This window comes from Gasterosteus aculeatus, chromosome 4, assembly GCF_964276395.1.
Source record: "Gasterosteus aculeatus chromosome 4, fGasAcu3.hap1.1, whole genome shotgun sequence".
Lineage (NCBI taxonomy): Eukaryota > Metazoa > Chordata > Actinopteri > Perciformes > Gasterosteidae > Gasterosteus > Gasterosteus aculeatus.
Genome location: NC_135691.1, coordinates 34,283,953 through 34,306,969, shown reverse-complemented (window position 1 = coordinate 34,306,969; position 23,017 = coordinate 34,283,953). Strand labels below are relative to the sequence as shown.

The 23,017-nt window shown below is 49.5% G+C and overlaps 3 protein-coding genes across 5 annotated transcripts; 1 reads left to right on the top strand and 2 right to left on the bottom strand.

Annotated features, from left to right (window-relative positions):
* Positions 1-9,980: 9,980 nt before the first annotated feature.
* Positions 9,981-13,615, bottom strand: atp5f1c (ATP synthase F1 subunit gamma). 3 transcript variants are annotated; one of them, XM_040173539.2, is made up of 10 exons: positions 13,092-13,615; positions 12,507-12,541; positions 12,055-12,186; positions 11,760-11,967; positions 11,347-11,490; positions 11,194-11,258; positions 10,939-11,094; positions 10,381-10,477; positions 10,265-10,291; positions 9,981-10,120 (listed from the first exon to the last, which is right to left on the bottom strand). In XM_040173539.2, the coding sequence occupies exons 1-9, from the start codon at positions 13,208-13,210 to the stop codon at positions 10,285-10,287; spliced, it is 963 nt and encodes a 320-aa protein (XP_040029473.2). In that variant the 5' UTR covers positions 13,211-13,615; the 3' UTR covers positions 9,981-10,120; positions 10,265-10,284. The 3 variants fall into 3 exon arrangements, with proteins under 3 accessions (XP_040029473.2, XP_040029474.2, XP_040029475.2); XM_040173540.2 differs by lacking the exon at positions 10,265-10,291; XM_040173541.2 differs by lacking the exons at positions 9,981-10,120; positions 10,265-10,291 and having other exon boundaries at positions 10,377-10,477.
* Positions 13,584-16,654, top strand: kin (Kin17 DNA and RNA binding protein). The gene is made up of 12 exons (XM_040173537.2): positions 13,584-13,898; positions 13,974-14,068; positions 14,162-14,205; positions 14,305-14,427; positions 14,711-14,895; positions 14,993-15,041; positions 15,133-15,184; positions 15,268-15,394; positions 15,482-15,607; positions 15,697-15,796; positions 15,885-15,985; positions 16,421-16,654. Exons 1-12 carry the CDS (start codon positions 13,785-13,787, stop codon positions 16,478-16,480), a joined length of 1,176 nt encoding a protein of 391 aa, XP_040029471.1. The 5' UTR covers positions 13,584-13,784; the 3' UTR covers positions 16,481-16,654.
* On the bottom strand, positions 16,562-22,778 carry itih2 (inter-alpha-trypsin inhibitor heavy chain 2). Its single transcript, XM_040173536.2, has 21 exons — positions 22,388-22,778; positions 22,085-22,117; positions 21,841-21,879; positions 21,369-21,541; positions 21,183-21,287; positions 20,932-21,094; positions 20,759-20,866; positions 20,544-20,672; positions 20,306-20,422; positions 20,001-20,169; positions 19,796-19,921; positions 19,537-19,718; positions 19,141-19,326; positions 18,923-19,062; positions 18,543-18,715; positions 18,066-18,218; positions 17,863-17,976; positions 17,572-17,770; positions 17,308-17,480; positions 16,947-17,058; positions 16,562-16,876 (listed from the first exon to the last, which is right to left on the bottom strand). Exons 1-21 carry the CDS (start codon positions 22,517-22,519, stop codon positions 16,729-16,731), a joined length of 2,874 nt encoding a protein of 957 aa, XP_040029470.2. The 5' UTR covers positions 22,520-22,778; the 3' UTR covers positions 16,562-16,728.
* Positions 22,779-23,017: the final 239 nt, after the last annotated feature.

Here is a 23,017-nt window from a genome sequence, read left to right as displayed (position 1 = left end):
GGGACGAGGAGAAGGGAAGGAGGAGAAGGGAGGGAGGAGAAGGGGACGAGGAGAAGGGAAGGAGGAGAAGGGGCTGAGGAGAAAGGAAGGAGGAGAAGGGGACGAGGAGAAGGGAAGGAGGAGAAGGGGACGAGGAGAAGGGGCTGAGGAGAAAGGAAGGAGGAGAAGGGGACGAGGAGAAGGGAAGGAGGAGAAGGGGACGAGGAGAAGGGGATGAGGAGAAGGGGACGAGGAGAAGGGGATGAGGAGAAGGGAAGGAGGAGAAGGGAGGGAGGAGAAGGGGACGAGGAGAAGGGGATGAGGAGAAGGGAAGGAGGAGAAGGGGCTGAGGAGAAAGGAAGGAGGAGAAGGGGACGAGGAGAAGGGAAGGAGGAGAAGGGACGAGGAGAAGGGGACGAGGAGAAGGGGACGAGGAGAAGGGAAGGAGGAGAAGGGAGGGAGGAGAAGGGGACGAGGAGAAGGGGATGAGGAGAAGGGAAGGAGGAGAAGGGGACGAGGAGAAGGGGATGAGGAGAAAGGAAGGAGGAGAAGGGGACGAGGAGAAGGGAAGGAGGAGAAGGGGACGAGGAGAAGGGGATGAGGAGAAGGGAAGGAGGAGAAGGGGCTGAGGAGAAGGGAAGGAGGAGAAGGGGATGAGGAGAAGGGAAGGAGGAGAAAGGAAGGAGGAGAAGGGAAGGAGGAGAAGGGGATGAGGAGAAGGGAAGGAGGAGAAGGGGATGAGGAGAAGGGAAAGAGGAGAAGGGGATGAGGAGAAGGGAAGGAGGAGAAGGGGATGAGGAGAAGGGAAGGAGGAGAAGGGGACGAGGAGAAGGGGATGAGGAGAAGGGAAGGAGGAGAAGGGGACGAGGAGAAGGGAAGGAGGAGAAGGGGACGAGGAGAAGGGGATGAGGAGAAAGGAAGGAGGAGAAGGGGACGAGGAGAAGGGGATGAGGAGAAGGGAAGGAGGAGAAGGGGCTGAGGAGAAGGGAAGGAGGAGAAGGGGATGAGGAGAAGGGAAGGAGGAGAAAGGAAGGAGGAGAAGGGAAGGAGGAGAAGGGGATGAGGAGAAGGGAAGGAGGAGAAGGGGATGAGGAGAAGGGAAAGAGGAGAAGGGGATGAGGAGAAGGGAAGGAGGAGAAGGGGATGAGGAGAAGGGAAGGAGGAGAAGGGGACGAGGAGAAGGGGATGAGGAGAAGGGAAGGAGGAGAAGGGGACGAGGAGAAGGGGATGAGGAGAAGGGAAGGAGGAGAAGGGAGGGAGGAGAAGGGAAGGAGGAGAAGGGAGGGAGGAGAAGGGAGGGAGGAGAAGGGAAGGAGGATGGGGAGGGAGGAGAAGGGAGGGAGGAGAAGGGAGGGAGGAGAAGGGAAGGAGGAGAAGGGAGGGAGGAGAAGGGGATGAGGAGAAAGGAAGGAGGAGAAGGGGACGAGGAGAAGGGAAGGAGGAGAAGGGAAGGAGGAGAAGGGGATGAGGAGAAAGGAAGGAGGAGAAGGGGACGAGGAGAAGGGAAGGAGAAGAAGGAGATGGGGAGAAGGGGATGAGGAGAAGGGAAGGAGGAGAAGGGAGGGAGGAGAAGGGAAGGAGGAGAAGGGAAACGGTGTAACGAGATTGAGAGAAAAAGGGAGAGTCGGCCTTATTTGATGCGATGGTGTGTTTGATGATCACACAAATCAAGTCGCGTATGAAATGATGACACACACACACATGTTGTTCTGTTAACGCAACACAAAGTTAGAAAGCTCTCAGCATCGCACATTTGAAATAGCTGGACTTCTAATATTTTTCTCGTCTAAATTCTGCCCCACATTAGAACAAATAAACATGTAACTCTGTCTCACACTTTGACACAAACTCATTTCCTCCCGACGAGGCAGGCTTCGTTTTAAAAAACAAACGAAACCACAAACAAAGCCTTGACTAAACGTTGCAGACGCACACTCGCACGCAGACCAACAACAATCGGGGGCCGACGCAGACAGAATGTCACAACCCCTTTGTAGCGTGTAATGGTTCTCATAAGGGGGCGAGGAGGGGCCACGGCTTCAATTGTGACATAAACACTGACGGGAAAACGCACACACACACACACACACATTAGAGCCGGCGGTTAGAGTCCGCCTCCGTGTTACTCACCATGTGGTGATGTGGTGATGCAGTGTGAAAGGGCACGAGTGCTAACAGTGGCGCTATCGCTAGCATGAGCATTAGCATCAAGCGCTGCACGATAACCTCTGCGTTGCCTCGTTTTAGCATTAGCATCAACAGCGACGTGAGAGCAAGCGTTAGCATTAGCCGCCGGCTCCCAGCACTGTGTCAGTGGTTTGAATGCGGACAAAAAAACATCCTGAATTTGCGCCTGACACAATGATGAATTCTTGCTTTGCTCAGTGAATCATCAGCGATGTGCTGGAGTTAGCTGCTCATCTCATGCTTCGTTATTGCGACAACGACACGTTAATTAATGCAACGACTGAGGGATCTCGGTGTTTCCGCCTTCATCGTGCAGTTTAGAAAGCGCCGATGAGCGGCGCGTTGCGTTTTCGCCAGACTCTGTCACGCCATACAGCGAAACAAGAGGGGTGAGAGGGGGACGCGGAGGTTGGGAGGGGTTACGGTTGTTGGTTTAGCCCCCACTGGCTGCATTTCGCCTCCCATGGGCCTATTTTACATACTTTTCTCCCAGACTTCACAAACAAACGAGGAGCACAATTAGTGCTGAGTGTGTGTGTGTGTGTGTGTGTGCACGTGAATGAAGAGCGTGGGAGCCGGAATGATGTTTCCGTCTGAGCGATTGAGTTGTGCGGACACACTCGCTCACGTGAGGCCGTGCACGTCCCCTCACGCTAAACGTCATCTAATGTGCTTCATCCTCAGCTATCGGAACACACGCAAAGAGCGTTACCGCTGTCAACAAGCGAGCATGGGATGTGGAACCGCCGTTTTCATTCTCAATATGTCAAGGTTAGGGTGTATTCCGGCATGAGAGCGAGGCGGGAAGGGAAGGGGGGGTTCGGTGGGTTCGGTGTGGGGGGGGTGTCGTTCTCCATCCTCTGCTCTCCAGAGAATCCCATCATAAAACGCCAAAGCACAAAGAGCTCAGAGCCTTCGACTGAAACCGAGGGACCTTTAATCCCGAAAAAAGGAAGGAAGTGTGTGGGGGGGGGGGGGGCGGAGCAGGGAGCATCGCTGGGGCAACAGCGCCACCCGGCACCCCGCCGCGTGTACTGCGCCTCCTCCTCGGCTGCCCCTCACCTGCCTGTCTCCATCTTATTTTATAAGAGGGAGGATAGAGGGACATCTCTGCCAGCCGCACGTTTTAAATCGATGATCAGAATGAGCCACGTCCAAACAACTCAACCCTGGTCCCTGAGCAAACCGCCCCCCCCCCCCTCCTCCTCCTTCCTCCTCCTCTTCCTCCTCTCACACATGAGAGGAAGTCAAAGCCTTGTTTCTGTGTGGGAATCAAACCCTTAATGGGCTCTGAGCGCTGCACACACACAAAATCAAACTAATTACAATCTGTCCTTTCCCTTTTGTCCTCTTCACAGCGTCCCTCTTAAATCCCACCGAGAACACACAGGGAACGGAGGGAGGTGGTGGGTGGTGTATGTGAGAAGTACAGTGGGGAGGGGGGGGGCACAGTAAAATAACACACTGTGGAGGATATCGGCTTTCACTCTCCCTCATTTAAATAAGCGCCAACACTGGTTTTCTAACACAAATATGGTACTAGTGTAATAACAATGAAATAAGAGCCTGTGAAAACTCACAGGCTGCAGCAAGTATTTAAAATATCATTTAAAAAGGGCTGATCTGTAATTCAGAGCGGATGTGGTATCAGACGGCGTGCTTGTCGTTCCCGGCTGTAATCTCCACCACGCTGAGGACCACGCTGTCTGCTGGCAGCACCGGAGAGGAGGGAGGACGGGGGGACGGGGGAGGACGGGGGGGGGGGGGGGGGGTGTTTCTCCCCTCTCCTCCGGGGCTGTTCGTTTGCCGGATATCCACGGGGAAATCTCACATTTGAGAAAAAGTCACAGGCTGGAAAAGTTGTGGAAAGAGAAGCGTAATAAGAAGGTTTTCGAATGATGTCATTAGATAAAAGGCCGAAAAAGAGAAAACTGAATGCTGATTTGTCAGTTAATGTTTAGTCAACTCGCTTTCTGATAATTGTCTGTATGTTCCGGTGTTTTTTAAGTAAAATAATGTATTTTTAAGGAAGTTTATCACACACAAATGGTCATTCCCCAAAACAAAACCCACCACAGTTTTGCATCATATTCTTATTGTTTATCGTTATATTCTTGCTGAACATTTCAGCAAAAGTTGTCTTCTTTAATTTAGTTTTAGAACTTTAAAGGACTTTTCATGCATGTTGGCTTAAACGTTATGAGAGTTTATTGCACGACTTACTGCACTTTTTATTAAAGGAGCTTTTAATTGTGTCCCACGATGTTATTGACGAATATAAAAAACGAATCATTTCATCCAACGGATGGACGAGGACACATGATGTCAAGAGATGCAGTGGAACCAATAATAACAATATTAATATCATATATAACACATACAGATTGAAACTTCACCACAGGTCCCTTCAGTGAACCTCTATGGGGGGAGTCTCCCAGTTTTACCACTTTTAAGGAATCTTCACTCTAAAAGTTTAAATAGAAAGCAACATCTGACAAAAAATCTCACCACAAAATGAGTTGTTTCGATTGTATCACGATTTAATTAACGAACGATTTAATTGCCTGTTTTACGTTGTCAAATATGAGGATTTTGTGTTCTTGTTTGTTTATTTTTTTGACTGTTGGTCAAACGAAATAAGCAATTTAAAGATGTCACCTCAGGCGAATTACGACAAATAATTGATTCATTAGAACAAAAATGCATTAATAGATAAATCAGTGTCACTGTGGCAGCCGGATACTTGGAATGTTAGTTTAACAAAACAAGCCATTTTTATAAGATGTCTGCATCATTCCCACAATCCAGAGATTAAATCATTAATCACATAATCAAAAAAAAAGACTTTAAAAGATGAAACAACGAGGAAAATGTTCCCAGCCTCAAACGGAATTATGAATGAACGTCCTGGACACACACACACACACACACACACACACACACACACACACACGCGCCTAAACACACATTGGGTTTTGGTTAGACGTGTGGTCTGGACAGGAAAGGGCCGGGGCCGCCACACTCAGCGGGACACGGACCTCAGGCGCACACACACACGCAGCCAGGCCATCCTCACCCACCTATCCTGTTGCAGTGGGGGGTCGGAACCGGACCCACACGTGCACACGCACAAACACACACACACAGAGAATCATAGGCATCCTCGTATTCAAAACACACACACACACACACACTCAGTTGTGCGGAAACTGGCAGTGACACGTTGTCCGGCAGCTCGGGATCGGGGCTCCGAGGTTGGACCGGAGCCATCTATCATTCAGCCAGAAACACAGTAACCCAAGACATGAGTGGCAGGGGATCACACACACACACACACACACAGAGACACACACAAGCAGCGGAGCCATGCACGTGAGCTCCGTCTAACGAGACGCTTTCATCCAGCTTATTGAGCGTGAATATTTACAGTAAACTCATCAATTGATGCGCTTCGGTTGGTCGGCATTAAATAGACGAAAACATGAATTAAAGAAACGACTTAACTGCTCAAAAAATATGTAGAAAACGTTGAATAATCCCTTATTTCTAGTTAAAGGAAAAAAGCTTTTTGCCTTTTATGTGATGGAAAATACACATTATATGCCATGCAACTTTTTGGGGGGGATAAAAACAAAAAGGTGTTGGTTAGCATTAGCGTTCCCAGCCAGGTTTAGCATGCGAGCTAGCCAACTGAGGCAGTTAAACTAATGCGCTGATGTCCAAGCAATGTTTTGCTTATTGACTTTTCCCAACGTTAATGGTGAAGTCCAATTGTGGTCTGTGGGCAACAGCGCAGCGCTACACCTGTGCTAGCCTTAGCTCGGCTAGCCTTAGCCCGGCTAGCGCCGGCGGTCAGGTTACCCTCGAGAACGTGCTTTGATGGAGAAACAAACCCGCAGCTCCACTAGCAAAACAAGATCAGCTGCCAAGACGTCTGAAGGCGAGTGCGTCCTAGAGGAGCGGAGGATTACCACGCCGCCACAGATGCTGCCACATCTCAGCGGCGTCCTCGCCCCTAAATATCAGGCACTTTATGGGCCTTTAGAAAGAGAAGAAACCCCGCGCAAAGCCCTCGTCAGGCCTTCAGGCTGAGTGAGTGCCCCTCTTCATTTGTAAAACACCCGGCGTAAATGATACGGACCGCCGCTTCCTCCGTCTAAATCTCTTCCTCTCAGCGGGCCTCGCCGCTCGGATCGATGGGGGGGGGGGGGGGCGCTCATTTGGAGCAGGGGAGAAAAGTGGCCCAGTTTAAGGGGCTCGCTACTGTATTTGAAAACGCCGCTGGGCGTTAAAGAGACTGATGAGCCCGGCGGCGGCGACCCCCCCCCCCCCCCCCTTCTCCTGGCTCGCTGGGGGAAGAGAGAGAAGAAGAGGGCATGAGGGGGTTCGAGGGGGTTCGGGGGGGGATAAATCTGCGTGGCGGCGGGAATCGATGGTTCTCATCTGCAGGGCTGAGAGAGGCAGAGCGGTTCAAACGATCCTGACCTTGTCCGACATAAATAGTCAGAAAAGTCCACAGAGCCGATAGCTTTGTGTAAGGCTGAGGGGGGGAGGGGGGGGGGGGGGGGCGCATCGAGATAAGAAGGAAAGGGGGGGAGGTCGGATGAGATAATGCCGTGGCGTTACTACATCAGAGTCCACGTCGCCGTGGGAAACAGCCGCCGCTTCCTGTTCCTTCCTTTTACTTTTGACCCTGAAAAGAAAGAAAGAGAGAAAGAAGAAGGGAGTTGAAAGCGAAAAAGGAGGAACGCAAAAGCCTTTTTTTTTTTTTGTCTTTTCTCAAAGCTCTCATCTCCCTCTCTGTGATAACCTGAGAGGAGGACGGAGGAAGTCAATTGCCCCCCCAACGAAGGCGTGAGTGTCTTAAGCTAAGAAAGGGGCTCTTCGGTGCGGCGCCCTCTCTTCTTCTCTTTTGAGCGGAACGCCGCTGTACCTGACGGCGCCGGCGCCCGAGGTGAAGGCACCAATCTCTGCCTCCATTGTCACCCGCTCCTCTAATCATTTCCCGCCCTTCACGCCACAATGGGGGAGGCCGATAACGATAACGAGGTGAAGCTAATACAGAGCGGCGGCCCCCCTCCCCGGAACACAATGTTCAGATGTCTTCACTGGTTCTGCACATTCACACACCTTTATACCTTTATACACACCCTTAGTGCGCACACACACACACACACACACACACACACATTTTTCTCCTTCAGTCACTCACTGTTGGAGCCATTATATCAGGGGGGCAGCTCTCAACCCCCCCTCACATTACAGTTACACACTCTACACAGTTGAATCGTAACGCACAATGAAGGAGGAATAAAGGGCCCGTGTGTTTTTCTGTCTCTGCTTTGTTGGAAGAAGTCGAGTCGGTGGTTCACGACTAAACTGGTCTGAGTTCGGCTGGTTTCCTCTCGCTCGGCTGTAATATCGGTTATCGGGGACGTAGAACGATGACGATCCTGTCGACGGTATTAATGCCCCTTGTGCAGTTGCCCAATTCATCATTTATGAACTATTGACTTAAATTACAAAACAAACCGGCTCACATTGGACCTAAATTCGATGTGATGCAGCAGAGAAGCAAAGTGAGAGCAGAAAGGTTTTGCAACATTTGGGTTTGTGATAATATTGAGCTCAGTAAGTTAATTGCAGAGATTTGACGGGTGAAAACATTTAGTCCCTTCAAAGCAGGACGTCAGCATTAAACACGGTCTCCTCAAAAGCGATACACTTATTCCATTTGGGATAGAAAGCAAAACAAGATCCACATGGGACATTTTATGATTTAGTTAAAGTTGTATTCTCGATGCAGTTTTTGGTGTTGTTTCCTGAGCACAGACGTTACTGCTTCAGAGAACAAACAGTCAAAACTGGACCAAAAGAGAAAAACCTGCACGTGCGTCTTTGGTTGGGTTACATTTCATTACATTACATGTCATTTAGCTGATGCTTTTACCCAAAGCGACTTACAATAAGTGCATTCAACCAGAGACACAAACTCAGAAGAGCAAGAAACAAGAAAGTGCAATTTACAGTTTGCTATAGATAAGTTTGATAGATATAGATAATATAGATAGACATAGATAAGTGGCGTTACAAGTCTTTTAGTCGAGGGTTGAATGTATAAACAAACATGATCTCACAAAACACAATCCTTCCCGTCTGCAGTGACCTTTAACCTCATCGGTGAATGACAGACTTGGCTTGAGAGTTGAAATCTACAACTTTATCCACATTAGTTTTAAAAGGCTTTGCACAACTTTAATTATTAATGCAGCATTAAAGGGACTTTGTGACCGTTACTGATAACGACTATTTGTGCATTCAGACCGAAGCCTTAAAAGCAGCCGTGACTCCAGACGGACCGTTTGATTTGTCTCACAGGCATCGAGGCGGAGGAGAAAAGCGACTTTCCGTCCTCTCGGCCCCAAACAAACCGGCGGCAGCCTTCCAGGTTCCACTTTCTGCTCGTCCTCTTCACCTGGAACCGCTGACATTTCCACGGAATGAGCCGACAATCTGCTTCGGCTTTCACAATGGTGACCTAGGCTCTGCAGAATTTACTAAATGAAACCCCCCCTCGCCCCCCTCGCCCACGTCCCTGTGAGGGCGGATTGCTGGGAGATGGAAAGGCTGCTGCTCTGCGACTGTGTTTATCGGAGTCTGGCATCGCTGTAATTTCAGTGTTCAGATGCAATCGCTGCCCCACTCCCCTCAGGAGTAAACAATAACAAACACAATAGACAAACAAGGCCTGCAGGACACACACACACACAGTCTATATGCACACACAGTGATAAATGCAAACCACAACCTCCTTCTGTCTGGTTTTCTTTCTTAATTTGACAGTTTGTGTCGGTGGACGAGCTGCACTCAGATCAGATCCTCAGTCTCAACTAAAGAGTTTCATGTCACACTGCCGGAGTTCCTCTTGAATTCAGGTGGCTGCCGAGGACCTGCACACCTTTGCATTCCTTATCAGACGGCGCCACCCGGTGGACACTTGGTGAGCTGCAAACGTAGCGAGCACATCGGCGCTTAAAAGGTTATCGATCCCTTATTGTTAAGCAGTCACGACTCGGTGAAACGTCGTTTCATTTCAGGAATAGTTACACTTGCTAAATAAATGTGCCCACTAAAAACTCACCATACATCTTGCTTTCTGTAAATGTTCGACTTCCCTGGCAGATAATGAATTTATATTTAATCGAAATGTGTTTATGCTGATTTTAGTGATTACACTCTAGTATAATGATGTTACATTAGTTTAACAGATCTGAGTAATAACTATAAAGTTATGTCACACTTCAGTCAGGTAATCGTCTTAACTTTAAACAATTTAAGCACTTAATCGGTTTCTTTATTGTATGTAGAATTGACGTTGGCTTAGACGCCCCCCCGGTTGTAGTCTGTGCGGGTGATTCTTTGGTCATGGATGTTGCACTGTGCTACTTTCGGAATTGATTTCATATTTGTATGTAAATTCAGTGTGTTAAGAATTACATAGAAATCCACATCTTCTCTCTGAAGGACTAATTTAATGGTTTAGGTGGAGTTGTTCTCTGCAAATAGAGTAAAAGCACAAGGTGGTCAAAATTTACTTGAGACCCTTTAAAAAAAAAAAAAAAAACATACCAGTTTTGGTGAAAGGTTTGTGTAAAATATTTAACATCCATCTATTCTCTGCAGGCTCCTTTCACTAAAGGACCCATTCGACTCATTTTCTTGTCCTTTCGAATCCGGAAGATGAAATCCAGTGAAGCATCAGCATTTATTGGGAGGAATAAAGATAATGGAACACAGGGATGAAGAAAAGCATCTTGGTTCTGTAAGGGGTTTATTTTCTCCACATATTTTACAAATAGAAGCACAAATGTTCATTGACTCTCGACAACACAACAGTGTCTGAAGTACTTTGAAGAGCTATTAGGTGATGGAAACGAAGATCTCATCCGTTTATCTGGAAAGAGGGGGAAAAAAAAGAAAGTGAGGACAAACATTCCTTTAAACACGGCTGAGGACAAGGGGACACATCTGGAGACTCTTGACTACTACAGAGGAGCTACGTTACGTATTGCTACATAAAGGCTCCTAACAGTGTTACCTCCTCTCATAGAACCAGCCTCAGGTCCTGAGATCAGCAGAGAGTGAGGAGGAGCACAAGAGTTCAGAGGGGACATTTCAAGAAGGACATGCACGGTAGAGAGAAGAGACACTTACAGAGCAGCAGCTCCAGAGATGATCTCGATGAGCTCCTTGGTGATGACGGCCTGTCTGGTACGGTTGAAGGTGAGGGTCAGCTTCTCGATCATCTCAGCTGAAGGGAGGGGGGGCCGAGAAACGGGGTCAATGGAAACGTAAAACTTTGTGTATTTGGTGTTTGTATAGGAGCCATTTAAAAAAAAAAAAAAAAAAAACTTTGTATTATTTTCAATCCCACAAGATTGAACATTTCATCACACGGCAACAGTCTGTGGCCTCGTACCAAATATAAAAACTACAAAAAGACATTTGGGCGTCGCTACAAAGCATGAAGTTTGATCCAAACTGAGGAGCCAATCAGGCGCTGCAGAGAGCTGCTCTAAAGTCTATAATAATAATAATAATAAAACCTCATCACATGCTCTTAGTTTGTCACTGTTGCATAAGTTGCCACATGGCTGCACATTTGGAAAGCTGCTAAATAAATGCATTTCTCCTTTAACATGAATGATGTCCTGACATCCTCTAACCGCCGTTTCAGAGAAGCAGCGTGGAGGGAATGAAGCGCGTCCTTACAGGCGTTCTTGCTGGCGCTGTCCATAGCCGTCATCCTGGCACTCTGCTCAGCGGTGGAGGACTCCTTCATGGCCATGTAGATGATGTTGACCAGAGCGAACTCCTGGTAGTTCCTCAGCACATCAGCATCGATGTCATCATAGACGCCCATGCTCTCTGTGGGGGGGGGGGGGAGGGAGGGAGGACACACAACAGGTTCAGCATCTCTGAGGGCCTGAGGATCTGCGCCAACATCTGGATTTTTAACAGCATTACCTGAGTTAGTGACCGTGTCCACGGAAAACAAAGGCTTAGAGTCAGTCTTGTATGAGATAACAGACCTGCAGCAGAGAGAGAGACTCCGTTTAAAATCCCTCCCGGCTCATGGAAGCGCTCAAATGAACAAAACAAAAAAGGTAAACAACGTACCTGAATCTGTTGAAGATGACAGAGCCCTGATCAAACTCATACCCACAATCCAGCAGCTCGCCGGCCACGATGGAGGCGTCGCTGAAGGTGGGCGGCTTGCGGCCGACCTCCTTACAGTTCAGAATGATGTGCTGTCCGTGAGTTCTGATCAGGAACAGTCGGCGTGATTAGTACAGTAAATTAATCACCTGCACACTTGTTCTTTAAAAAAAAAAGATAAATCAGACAAATCTCATAAGACTTAATGAGACGGATTATATTGTTTAATCTGGCATTGCAATTACTGCAATGTAATGTCTAACTCTCCTAAATCTAAACAGGACAAGAAATGTCTCTTGTAAATAAACATTGACATCAGACTGATTGAACCGGTGTCTTACATTAAATGTTTGGGAGCGGTGCTCCGTGTGTACCTGTGCAGGATGCCCCTCAGCTTGTCTCCCACATTGATCACCATGACCTCCTTGCCGGCTCCGGTCAGGAGGGCGATCTCGCTCTTAATGGCCTTGGCCACGTTGGAGTGGATGGCGCCGCAGAGTCCACGGTCGGAAGTCACGCCGACGATCAAGTGCTTGGAGGCCTTGTCCTCCGGCGCCTTGATGTCGGCCTTCTCGTAGAGGGCTGGAGAGGAAACGGTGATACGGTGAGAGCTGCGTCAAAACATTACAAAATACGCACTATCGAGCGAAGGAGGACAGGTGTGCATACCCAGAGCACCGGTGCCGTACACTCGGGCCGGCTTCAGCTGCCTCTCAGCACGGGCGTACTTGGCAGCGGCCACCATTTTCATGGACTTTGTGATTTTCTGGATGTTCTTGATGGACTTCAGCCGGATGGTGACTAAAGGAAAGAAAGGATGTTATCAATCCAGGATTAAACACCCGATATGGTATGAATGCAGTTCAAAGCACATTAATCTGTCTGGAAACTTGATTATCCTTAATTACTGGCAAACTGTAGAGAAATGACATTCTGTGATTTACTATGATGAGACGGTTCATCTAAACTGACCCGGTTGGATCTGATATTTATCTCGGAATGTATTTCAGCATTTAGCATCTAGCGTTCCGTCCATGTGGGTTCCCTGTGGCTGTCTGCAGAGTGCGTGGGTGCTGTCGTCTTTGCACATGAGGAGGGGAGGATGCACAGGGTGTACTTACTGTCCTTCAGGGTCGCCATGCTCCTGACCTGCCCACTGGGGACAGAAACACCGCGAGTGAGCGTTCACTGCGAGCAGCACAAACACGGAACAGCCCTAATAACACGGCGGAAGTGCAACCGCAGCCTGTGTCACGTTCATATTTTGGATGAAACCTGACTGCTTGCTAAGTAAAGCTGCCAATGTGCTAGCATCCGTTAGCTTAGTAACCGCTGCGCTCGTAAGCGTTGACAGTTAGCCCTGGTTAGCTGTCCTCATAGGCTTCTGATGGCCGATGCAGCGACAATGATTTCAATCAATTAGCTAACCGTTTATTCTCTTTAATTAGTTCTCGCGCAATGTCAGACCGTGTAAGCTAGTGAGCTAAGCTAGCGTTAGCTGCTGTGAACTTGCCCATTCAGATCGCAGCACATCGATGTCATTCATTAGCCGCGGCCTGCACGTTAGCGCGTCCTTGCGTTCAATAACTGCACGACTTACAGACTACGCGGTACACTCTCACTCTAATCAAGTATCACACGAGGAACAAACAAGTGAGGTACAAGTAAAGAATCCCGTGAAAGTATTTAAATGCGTTTGACTTTACCATTGTGGGGAGAACACCAACGCGCTGGTCCTGGCGAACATGGTTACTGCTATGAAGGTCAGACAAGCACAACTGCGCAGGCGCAAACAACAGGCAAAATGGACGGATGGTGCGTTCATGAGCTGCCAAATATATCGTTAAGTGGGGCAAACGCATTAACGGTCCTAAAAAATAAGTATTCATAGCTATGTGTATGAGTGAATGTCTATGTAATATGTAAAAATTTCTGTATTAAAAATTGTGCTCTAGTGATTGTGTCATTTTAATTTGATTTAGCAGTCCATGCAATACGTTCGACTCACATGTATAAGTACAGTAAAATCTACATTTTTATATTTGAAGTATTGTATATCACTGGTAATTATTTTGTTTGTGCTCATTAGTTGTTATCACATTTTCTTCTCTTCATCGTTTTCTTTTATTTCACTCTAACTGATAAAAGTACTCAAAATCAATCCGACCGTCATCTCTCTTTTAAAATCCAAAGTTTACAACGAGTCCTTGACAGCAGCCACAGTTCTCGCGTGATTGAAGCTTTCGCGCGGGATTATGACGTTCGACATGCGGAAACTGTTTACGTTAGCAGCTAGTAGCTCTTCGTGGTCCAGCCGCCATTCCGGGAGCCTCTCCCCTCTGTTTAAACGTTGTATTTAAACAAGTAGTGGGTTTTTCTGTTTGTCGTCTTTGGTTAAAATGGGGAAAGCGGATTTTCTCTCCCCAAAGGCGATAGCCAACCGGATTAAGTCTAAAGGTCTCCAGAAGCTGAGGTGGTATTGTCAGATGTGTCAAAAACAATGCCGAGATGAGGTGAGACGTTGGCTGAAATCAGTCCGATTGAGTTCATTTCTTTGGTTGTGTGTTTTAACTTATTTGTCCCTCCAGAATGGCTTTAAATGTCACTGCATGTCCGAGTCCCACCAGAGGCAGCTGCTGCTGGCCTCGGAGGACCCTAACAAGTTCATGGACTACTTCTCAGAGTGAGTTCCCTTATGGCTCATTAATAACGCGAAAGTGACGTAAAGTCTTGTTCCTCAGGCGCGAGTTTTCATCAACGTTTCATTTCTTTCAAGTGAGTTCAAAAACGACTTCATTGAGCTGCTCAGCAGACGTTTCGGTGAGTCCTGATTCCACTCAACTTGTCCAGATGTTCCACAGCAGCTGTGTCATCACGTTTTTTTGTGTTTTTTTTACACATGTGTGTGTATTCTTGCAGGGACCAAGCGAGTGCACAACAACATCATTTACAACGAATACATCAGCCACAGAGAGCACGTGCACATGAACTCCACAAAGTGGGAGACGCTCACCGACTTCACCAAGTGGCTCGGCCGAGAAGGTAAACGCACCTCTTCAAACTCCACGATCCACCGTGAGACATTCAGGGACTCAACTCGGCTTCCATGTTTGCAGAGTAGACCGACGCGGAATTACTGGCATTGCAGGATTGAGTAAATATTAGACCGATCTGTCTCAATACTTACAGATGCATTTGATTCATATCTTTAGCTCACGTGGTTAAACGTGGAGGATACAGCGTTTACATTTGTGGATTTGTCACATCCATTTAAAATGCGGTGCCTTTTAAGTAAAGCGTGGTTTACATCAAAATTTGCCGCCAGGTCTCTGCAAGGTGGACGAGACGCCCAAAGGCTGGTACGTCCAGTACATCGACCGCGACCCGGAGACCATCCGGCGCCAGGAGGAGCAGGCGAGGAAGAAGAAGCAGGACCTGGACGACGAGGAGCGGAGCGCCAAGTTCATTGAGGAGCAGGTCCGCCGAGGCCGCGGCGCCAAGGAGGTTGAGGTGAGTTCGGCCTCGCACGTGCTCATTTATGTATTATGTATCATTATATGTTTAAAAAAATAAATCCCCTGTGTTGTTTCTGTATTTCACTCTGTAGGAAACTCCAGTTTTTACCGAGCTGAAACGTGAGAGCGAAGAAGAAAAAGGTCTGTTCTTTTTTTTTTTTTTTTTTTTTGTGGTTCCCTTCATTTTCCCTCGTGGACGTCTTTCCGCTCACGCTCACCTTTCCTCCCGCAGTCGCTTTCAACATGGGCGCCTCTGCGTGCGTCGCCGGTCCTTCCAAATCTAGGTACAGCGGTCTTAGCACGTTGCCAATGGTGGCGGCTAATTGTCGAGCCGGTGTGAATTCAATGGTTTTGTGTTTCCCTGAAGCGCTGCTCTGGGTGCGAGTGCCCTCAAAGCGGCGGCGGCGGCGGCAGCGGCCACCAAGAGGAAAGACGCCAGCTCCGACACCAGGGGGGACAAGAAGAAGAAATCCGCCCTGGAGGAGATCATGGAGGTAAAGATGGTCCTTTTCTTCTGCTCCTCTCATCCGCGCCGCCCTTTCTCTCGGCGCTCATCCCGCTCTGTGACGCGTCTCGTTCAGATGGAGGAGAAGAAGAGGAAGAAGCAGTCGGTCCGAACGGATTACTGGCTGCAGCCCAACATCGTGGTGAAAGTCGTCACCAAGCGGCTGGGAGAGAAGTACCACAAGAAGAAGGCCGTCATCACGGTAACAGCAAGCGACCCCCCCCTCCCCACCCGGTAGTGTGAACCCTGAAGGGGCGCGTCGCTGAAAGTTTGCTCGTTTTTTTCTCGTAGGAGGTGCGCGAGAAATACGAAGCCGTGGTGAAGATGATCGACTCCGGGGACAAACTGAAACTGGACCAGAACCACGTGGAGACGGTCATACCTGCACCAGGTGAAACCCCCGGAGCTCTTTTCAAAAGCGCCTCTGCGGCGGGAACGTCTCGCTCCTCCTTAGCTTCTCGTTGTCAAACTGCCTGCAGGTAAACGGGTCTTGATCCTGAACGGTCCGCACAGAGACGCCGAGGCTCTGCTGGAGGGGATCGACGAGAAGAACTTCAGCGCGACGCTCACGCTCGAGTCTGTAAGTGTCTCCAGAGGCCGATCCCACACATTTAGAACTGGATATTCATCAGCATTCATTGGCATCGCTCAAATCAAGAAATCATGTTATCAATTAGAAGTTAGGCTTTATTTTAAGTTTGTAAGTATCTTTCCTCCTGTCCAGTGAGGCCCGTTTATTTTCAAATGCAACAGGGACACCGTTCTTGGATTCTTTTTATTCTAGGATATTTAAATGATATTAGCGCCGTAAACCAAACCCGGGCAGTTTTATTTACACACACACACACTCTGAATTCACGCTGCGCTGGACAAGCTTTTCTTCCCATTTGATAATTAACTTCATAATATCCCACATTGACTGAAATATTTGACAACACACTCAATTTAACAAGGCTATTATGAGTTGCTTCCTTCCATCGGTTGCGTGTTTATTCTTTCTTTCTGTCGTCCTCAGGGTCACCTGAAGGGGACGAGAGTGGACGTCGCCTACGAGGATTTCTCTAAACTGGCCTGAAGCAAAAACCTCAGGGACTCTACTGTGTCAGAGTCATTTGTACATAAACGCATCATCACCCCAGAGGAGCAACGCAGTCAATGTGTTTATCTTTTTTTATTTTGTATCCGCATTCAAGTTGATCTCAGCATTGCAGAATGTACATTTTGTTCCAAATAAATTCAACAAAATGTTCTTTCGTGAGTCGTGTTCCCATCTTTTTTTTGAAAAGCACATTGTGGGTGGGTTTTTTTTTTTTTTTCCGCGTCTCAGAGCGTCTGCAGGAAGCCGCTGAGGTTCGGGACGATGTAGTCGGTGTAGTGGCCGTCGATGAAGCCCTTCCCGCTGTTGTGTACGAACCAGCAGAAGACGCTGGAGCCGCGTTTCTTATCGCGCCTGTAGTCCTTCTGCCAACCCCTGAAATACATGAACGGTTTACAGAAGACACGCGTTTCTTCAGATCTCTTTCACACGCGCGAAAACGCACCTGGTGACTTGCAGCTTGTTGCCCTTCACTTCCATGGTGGCCTCCTTCTTCAGAGGGTCGTCTCCCTCGTGGACGCCGTACACGCTCACCTCAGGCTCTCTGGAGAACTGCCCTGCGGAGATCGCACACGAACATCACACCGCAGGAAACCTAGTGGCTCATTATTAATACTATTATCAGTGCTAAGATTTAAAGTTCTGCTCGTGTGTGATTCTTTGAGGAGAAACTCAAATCAACCAAACTCAAATCGGTGGCCACCACTTGAAACACAAAGTCGGTACTTCTCATTTGGACTTTTCCTGCGAGTCGTTGCTCCATGAAGCAGATTATCATCTGACACAACGCAGTCTGAGGGGCGTACCTATGAGCCCGTGGACCAGCGGCGAGTATTGGTTGTCGTTGGGGATGTAGACGCCCAGGAAGTCCACGGCGACGGGGTTTTTCTTCCACGCGCGGTGAAGCAGCACCATCACCCGGATGTTGTCGTTCACCACGACGGAGACGTGGGAGTTCTTCACGATGGAGATCCTCACCCTGAAGACGCCAGAAAGACACACGAGAATGAAGCCCAAAGGAGCCCGACCCCCCTCTCCCCTCCTCCTCCCAGTGGGGCGTGGCGGGTTACCCGTCCTGCGTGATGTCGGCCGTGGCGCCCCAGGTGAAGGAGTGGTTGCTCCGGCCGTCGGTGAAGTCGACGCGGTCGGTGGCGACGGTCACGGCGACCCTGTCGGGCTGGTAGTAGACCGAGATGGCGCCGAAGTAGGTGCTCAGCTTGCTCTTGTGCGGCTGCTTGGAGCCGACCAGCAGGCCGTTCACCACCAAGCCTTTTTGGGGGCGGGGGGTCAGAGGTCACAGGCTCGGCAAAATACAAAAAACGCTGGCGTTCAGCGGCGTTCACGCTTTTGGTTGCAGGTACCTGTTCCACTGTCAGACACCAGGTTGAGGATGTGTCCAGGTGTGGAGTCGATGTTGAAGCACACGTCCATGTTTCCTCTGAGCAGGTGGATGATGAAGTGGGGGTCGTTATCCACTGGAGGAAGAGCGCATTGAGCCACGTTAACTCTGCAGGTGTGTGTGTGTGTGTGTGTGTGTGTGTGTGTGTGTGCGCGCGCGTTGTACCTAGGTTTATCTTCTCAGGCAGGGTCCAATCCTCTGGGCCCTTTCCAGCCTCGTGGGGGGTGGACGGGGTGGTCATCTGGACCCATTCGGGAACGTCGTAGACCAAAGCCACAGGATCCGGAAGGGTGGGCGGCGGGCCTGCGCCGAAGGTCACTGCGACACAAACAGAAAAGTAAAGCGAAGCTCGTTTAAATCGATTCCATAAGGAATGTTACATTTTTTTATTAAACAAAAATAAAATTTAAAAATCTATACATTATATATATATAAACCAATTGGTTTGTGGTCCGCAGTTCTGAAGCCTCAAGTTTGCAAATGATTGTTGTTGTTTGTATTGATAAACTTTGTTTACTGAGTGAACAAATCAAGAGAGAAGTCATTTCCTTATAGACTTCTTTGGCACTAGAAGAGTCGCCCCCTGCTGGTCACTACAGAGAATGCAGCTTGCCGCCTGATCAACGATCCTCCCTCAGGTACCTGCGCAGCAGCCGCGCTTGGGGTCCCTCGGCGAGTCGGCGAGCATCCTCTCCGTTCCGTCATCGCTCTCCACCAGCAGGGCGGTGAGCGGCGTGACGAACTGATGCTCCACGGCCAACGCCATGATCCTCTGGGTGATCTTCCTCTTCTTGGCAGCCGAGGGAGCCAGAGACCTGCAGGAGACCAGGAAACACAGCGGCCGTCAAATCCTCACCGGATGGCCATCACGCTTTAGTCCACCGTAAAGGACCTGTGGACTCCCAGGACCAAAGTCATCCGTTGCGTAGTTCGATTTCTTGGCTCATTAACAGGTAAAATAGAGACGAAAAATACGTCATTGCGCTGTTTAGGCTGAGGCACCTTAAGCTCAGTTACTTTACCTTTCGGAGAACAGCTGTTGGACGGTGATGTAGGCCCACATCTGTCTGGCGAAGCCCGTGAAGGAGTGCTGCTGCTTGGCCAGCTCCGTGTCCAACGCCGCCAAGTCCCCCTCCGTCTCCAAGGTGATGTCCAGACGGACCTGTGGGTCAACGGGACGGCGTCAGAGGACGAACGGCGAGGCACCATTCCGTTCGCGTTAGTTAGATTGTTTACTCACCGCGGCCGCGGTGGTGAAGCTGGTCAGGGTGCCGCTATCGGACGGCAGAACCTTCCCGGCCACCACCAGCTCAGAGCCCTGGAAGTACTTGTCGAAGCGGTTCTGGGTGACGTCGGACACAGTGTCCTCTGGGAACAGGATGGAGATCCTCCTCAGCAGAGGGGAGGAGACCTGGCTGTAGAAGGCCTGCAGAGCGAAGAAGAGGAGGAGGCCATCAGGGAACTAGACCCTGATCTTCTGCTTGTCACTATAAAAAAAACAGCTCAAGGCATGAAGATGAAACGTTGATGAGGTCAAGAATGAATGAATCTTCTGTCTTGGTTTTTACATTTCTGCACTTGAACATGTTCCATCGGACAGAATAAACAATGCAAGCGGCTGAGGGGGTCGTCGTACCCGCAGCTGCTCCGCGGCGTCGTGGTTGGCGTAGATCCTCTGAGCCATGCCCCGGTTCTCCGTGGCGATGCGCTCCAGGAAGTCGTAGTCCACGTCGAAGCCGATGCCCAGCGAGAAGAGAGAGAAGTCCTCCTTCATCACCCGCTTCACATTCTTCTGGATGGTGCTCAGCTTGATCTCGCCTGCGAGGAATCAGCATCTCAGCAACGGGGTGCATTGAACCGTAAACCCGACGGGCGGCTGGGTGAGTCCGTCTTACCCACAGTGGGGTCTCCATCGGACACCAGGATGACCATGGAGACGGAGCGAGGGTCGATGAGCCCCTGGGAGGTCGCCTTCACCAGCATCTGGGCCGCTTTCATCAGCGCCTCGTTGATGTTGGTACCTGGAGGCATAAGGTGTTCACGTTCGAGACTCCATCGGACCAGTGGAACACTCAATTCGAGAAGAACGTCCTCTCTCACCTCCGTTGGGTTTGATGTTCTGGATGTAGTTCTTGGCGTCCTTGACGTTGAGGGAGGTGCCAGTCACCAGATCATCGCTCCAGCAGCGCACGTTGTGGTTGAAGTCGATGATGCTGAAGTAATCATCCATGGTCAGGTCCTCCAGAATAGCGTGCATGGCCTCCACCGTCTGCGAGAGAGGTTGAACACATTCTACAAAGTCGGCGGAGATGTGGACACAGAAAGGATTCACAAAGGACTCAAAATGTCTGTGAGGGGGGAGGGGCAGAAGTCTTTGAACCCAGGATGCAGGTGCGGGCACTCACCTGCTTCATCTTCACCCCCCACATGGATCCACTGACGTCGATGACAAACACAATGTTTTTGGGAAGGGGGGACAGGTTGGAGGGAGCGAAGAAGTGGACAAAGTGGCCTTCTGACACCTGGAAGAAAAAACAGCAGAGCGAAACCTGTTTCTGCGCTCGGGCGACGTTAAAGGCGACAAATGGGGCTTCAGACGGGAAGGAAGGAGGAAGGGAGCAGGTAGGAAGTAGCGAGCGTCACCTGCAGCTCTCCAGCGTTGCTGTCTCTCGTCACGTCGTATATGACCGACAGGACGCCGTCGATGCCGCTGTCGGTGCAGTTCTCACACTTCCTCTGCTGCCCCAGGTTCGGCTTGAAGACGACGTGAGCCTGAGGAATAAAAGATGAACACCTCGGCCCAGAAAGCGTGTTTCTCCATCTTAAATATTCATGTGACATTTTGGAACGGGCCTCACTTTGTCTTTGGTCGTGGTCACTTTGATCAGATGCGCAAACTGCTCTCCCAGCGAGTTCACCGTCTTCACCGAGGAGATCCCCTTTGGCTCGAAGATGTACACGTCCACCTGAACAGACTCCGGGTCAGCTGACGCTCGGCGGGGTCGACACAGAGGAAACAAACAACACTCACCTGGAACTGGGGCACCAGCCGGCCGGGCTGCAGGTGGAGCCAGTGCTCGTAGGAGCCCAGCTTCCTCTGCATCATCTCCTGGTAGTGCAGCTCAAACTCGATGTTGCTGCCGGGGGGCACGAAGACCTCGGTCTTAAACGTCTCCATGTCCTGGGAGTTTGCCCTGGAAGAGCGGAAAGACATTTTTTTTTTGCAGTGACTCCACCGCAGAAGGAGCTCTGCGAGGTTTGGGGTGGTGGGGGTAGTCGTACCTGATGATGCCCGCTGCCTTGCCTCTGGCTCGGGCCTGCGCGTACAGGTTCCTGGCCACGGTCTTCTCCTTCACCGAGCCCGCGAAGATGATCCCGTTCACGTTCCTGCAAAGGAGACGCCGACGGGTCAAAAGTCTCATCTTCGAGAGGCCGTTGGACCTCCCCCCTTCCTCCCCCGGGACTCACATGGTGAAGTTGGTGATGAACGCTCGCTTGGGGATTTGGACGTTGAAGCCGATGCTCTGGGCTTTGGAGCCCGAGTTGACCACCGAGCTCCTAACGGTGGTGTGGGCGAAGCGCGAGGTGATGCGGCTCTCCACCTTGTAGCTCTTGACGGTGATGTCATCGCCGCGGACGGCCTGTGCAGGATGGCGGACGGTTTTACGATATCAAACTATTTGACTCTGGATCTGCTTGTATCGAGACCGGACTGAATCGGCGACGCTCCCTAACGTGGACGCCACTCACGCCCATTTCCCGCACACTTACCTGAAATGCAACAGCACCACAAAATAATAAGCCAACTGATTTGATTTGTTGGGAGGAGAAGCACGCAAAGAGAGAGAGGAAAGTCAATAACCCGCGAGTCATGTGGATCTCTTCAAACAGCAGCTTATTGACTGTGTGATAAGGTTAAACTCTGTCACAGTGGTCATACCTCAAAGTCTTCCTGCTCCTCGCTGGTCAACACGGCTCTCTGAAACACACCAACGCATCGGTCTCAATCTGCTCTGCGAGAGATTACAGATCAAATGTTCTGCTGCCGTTAAGAAACCCGGTGACACGCCGTCACAACGGATGTCACCCCGTTCCCCCTTCAGTGGGTCCATGATTGGTTTACCGCAATCGATGAGAAAGTGTGCGTTTGATCGTGAGTCCGGTTGTGTGGAAGGAGATCTCACCTTGTGTCTCTCCCGATGATCCCGTCTGTCTGACTAAAGGCAAAGAAAAGGAAAACGCCACTATCATTCTGTACCATCATGTATGTATCATGTAATATTGGAATATAAATGAACCAGTTGAGTGTTAAAGGTCAAATTTCTGGGCAAGAGTTTAGATTTCATTTAAATTTTTTCTCAAAGAATTGATTCTGAATTTCACTTGTATCTTAAAATCACATAAAAACGCTGATGTGAAAAAGGAGACAATGTCTTCTTGTCATTAAAAACAAACAACCCACACAGATATTGGTTTAAAAAACTCACCATCTCGTCCTCCCATTCTCCGTCTATCACAAACTCAAAGCAGCGGCCCTGTTGGAGGAGCAGAAGCCCCAGAAGAAGCAGCAGCGGACGCCTCATGTTTCCAGGCACATAAAAACCCTCAAACACACACATAAATAAAAATAAACAGCACTGGGAGAGGGGCCGACTTCTGCCGAAGGAGACACAGGCGAGCTGAACACCGGAGGTTAAAATCCACCGAACTGATCAACTCCCTCTCGACGTCAATATTTGTTGCGTTTCATGCAGGCCGGAGAAGAGAGGGACTCTTTGAAACTTGACCTGCAGCGTTCGCTGGGTAAATAGAACTCATCTGACTCACTTCTAGGAAACGTCAGGTCAAACTGATTGTTTGACAGCTCCGATATAAAAGGGACAACCTGAGCGTGCACCTTTAGTCAAACATCATTTCTGACGTGTAGGAGGCAAAGAGATGAACATTTTAAAAACACGTATCCACTGTTTACCTGAGATGTAATACGTAAGATGCAATGTGGCCGCAAGATGGCGCTAAATAGCCAAACAGCCGTCTCCTCCTTCACCACGTCATCCTAAAAGTGGGGATTTTACAGTCTGTTGGATCCTGGCTTTATGTTTGGGAGATTTTTGTTT